The sequence below is a fragment of the Bison bison genome, unplaced genomic scaffold (genome assembly GCF_000754665.1).
Source record: "Bison bison bison isolate TAMUID 2011002044 unplaced genomic scaffold, Bison_UMD1.0 scf7180017864214, whole genome shotgun sequence".
In the NCBI taxonomy this organism is placed as follows: domain Eukaryota; kingdom Metazoa; phylum Chordata; class Mammalia; order Artiodactyla; family Bovidae; genus Bison; species Bison bison.
In genome coordinates, this window is record NW_011494786.1 from 733,515 (window position 1) to 734,517 (window position 1,003).

General features: G+C 43.3%; 1 protein-coding gene across 1 annotated transcript in view; it reads left to right on the forward strand.

Moving 5' to 3' along the window:
- LOC104992408 (butyrophilin-like protein 2) overlaps positions 1-343 on the forward strand; it is a gene marked incomplete at its 3' end in the record, with an annotated part of 21,786 nt that extends 21,443 nt beyond the window's left edge. The window contains 1 exon segment of the mRNA XM_010845272.1: positions 226-343. Coding sequence (XP_010843574.1) covers positions 226-343 — 118 coding nt within the window.
- Positions 344-1,003: the final 660 nt, after the last annotated feature.

Below are 1,003 nucleotides of genomic sequence, written 5' to 3' on the forward strand. Positions count from 1 at the left end.
AGTTTCTCCTTTGATGTCTTGTATCTTCCCCCCCTTTCCTCCTTTCTGTGACCTCTTCTCTGAACCCATAAAGACATCTGCTACCTACCTGCTACCTACCATTTTCTCCTTCCATCGATACTCTGCTCTCCTTTAAGTCATCAGCTATAGGAATATGTGTGAAGGTGTGTGTGAGTGCCTGTGTGCACGTTACATTAGTTTAAGCACACTTTTCAGCCCATACAGGAGTTTTCAAGGAAAATTAAGGTGGAGAGCACACCCTCGTCTCTGCCAGAGTCTGGTGTGATACTTTGGACCCCTTTTGGCCATAAAGATAAAGAGAAGGGCCTTGGAACAGTCAAAGGTAACTCTGTAGACTGAGGAGATAAGATAACTCTGTAGACTGTGCCCCGATAAGCCTTACCCTCCAACTGAAATCCCTTCCCTCCTGGGGCGGACAGAAAGCTTGACTGGCAGAGCTTGTCAGTTACAGCTCAGAAAACCCAGCCAGTGTTGGGCAGGCTGGCCTACATGTCTGTCCCTTAGGAAGATCCTCTTATTTCTCTGAGTTATTTGAATCAAAATGACATGCTCCTTGGAGACCCAGCACACAAAGTACAGTCTGATGTCCTGTTGTTTCTAAGTGGTGCATGCCTTCTGGGACCAAAGGTAAATAAGATGAAAAGACCAGAACTTCCCTTGGCTCTGCCCTCAGGAGCCTTGAGGATGAGCTGGTAATAGAGAGGAGATCAGGGAGTTCAAAGCTGCCACTGTGTTGTTAGAGCTTGTGACTTAGAGCTCAGAGGCTGCTGGCAAACCAAGATTTCTATAGAAGTCCTGAAACTGAAATCCTAGTTCCTGCTCTGGAAAATGTTTTTGGTTATAAAAATAATAACTAATTTTTTGAAATGATAATCACATGCCCAGCATGATGCTTTGGGAATTATTTTTCTTTTCTTCCAATAATTTAAAAGGTGAATAGATTTATCATCATTTTACAGTTGGGAAATAATCAATTTTAGCT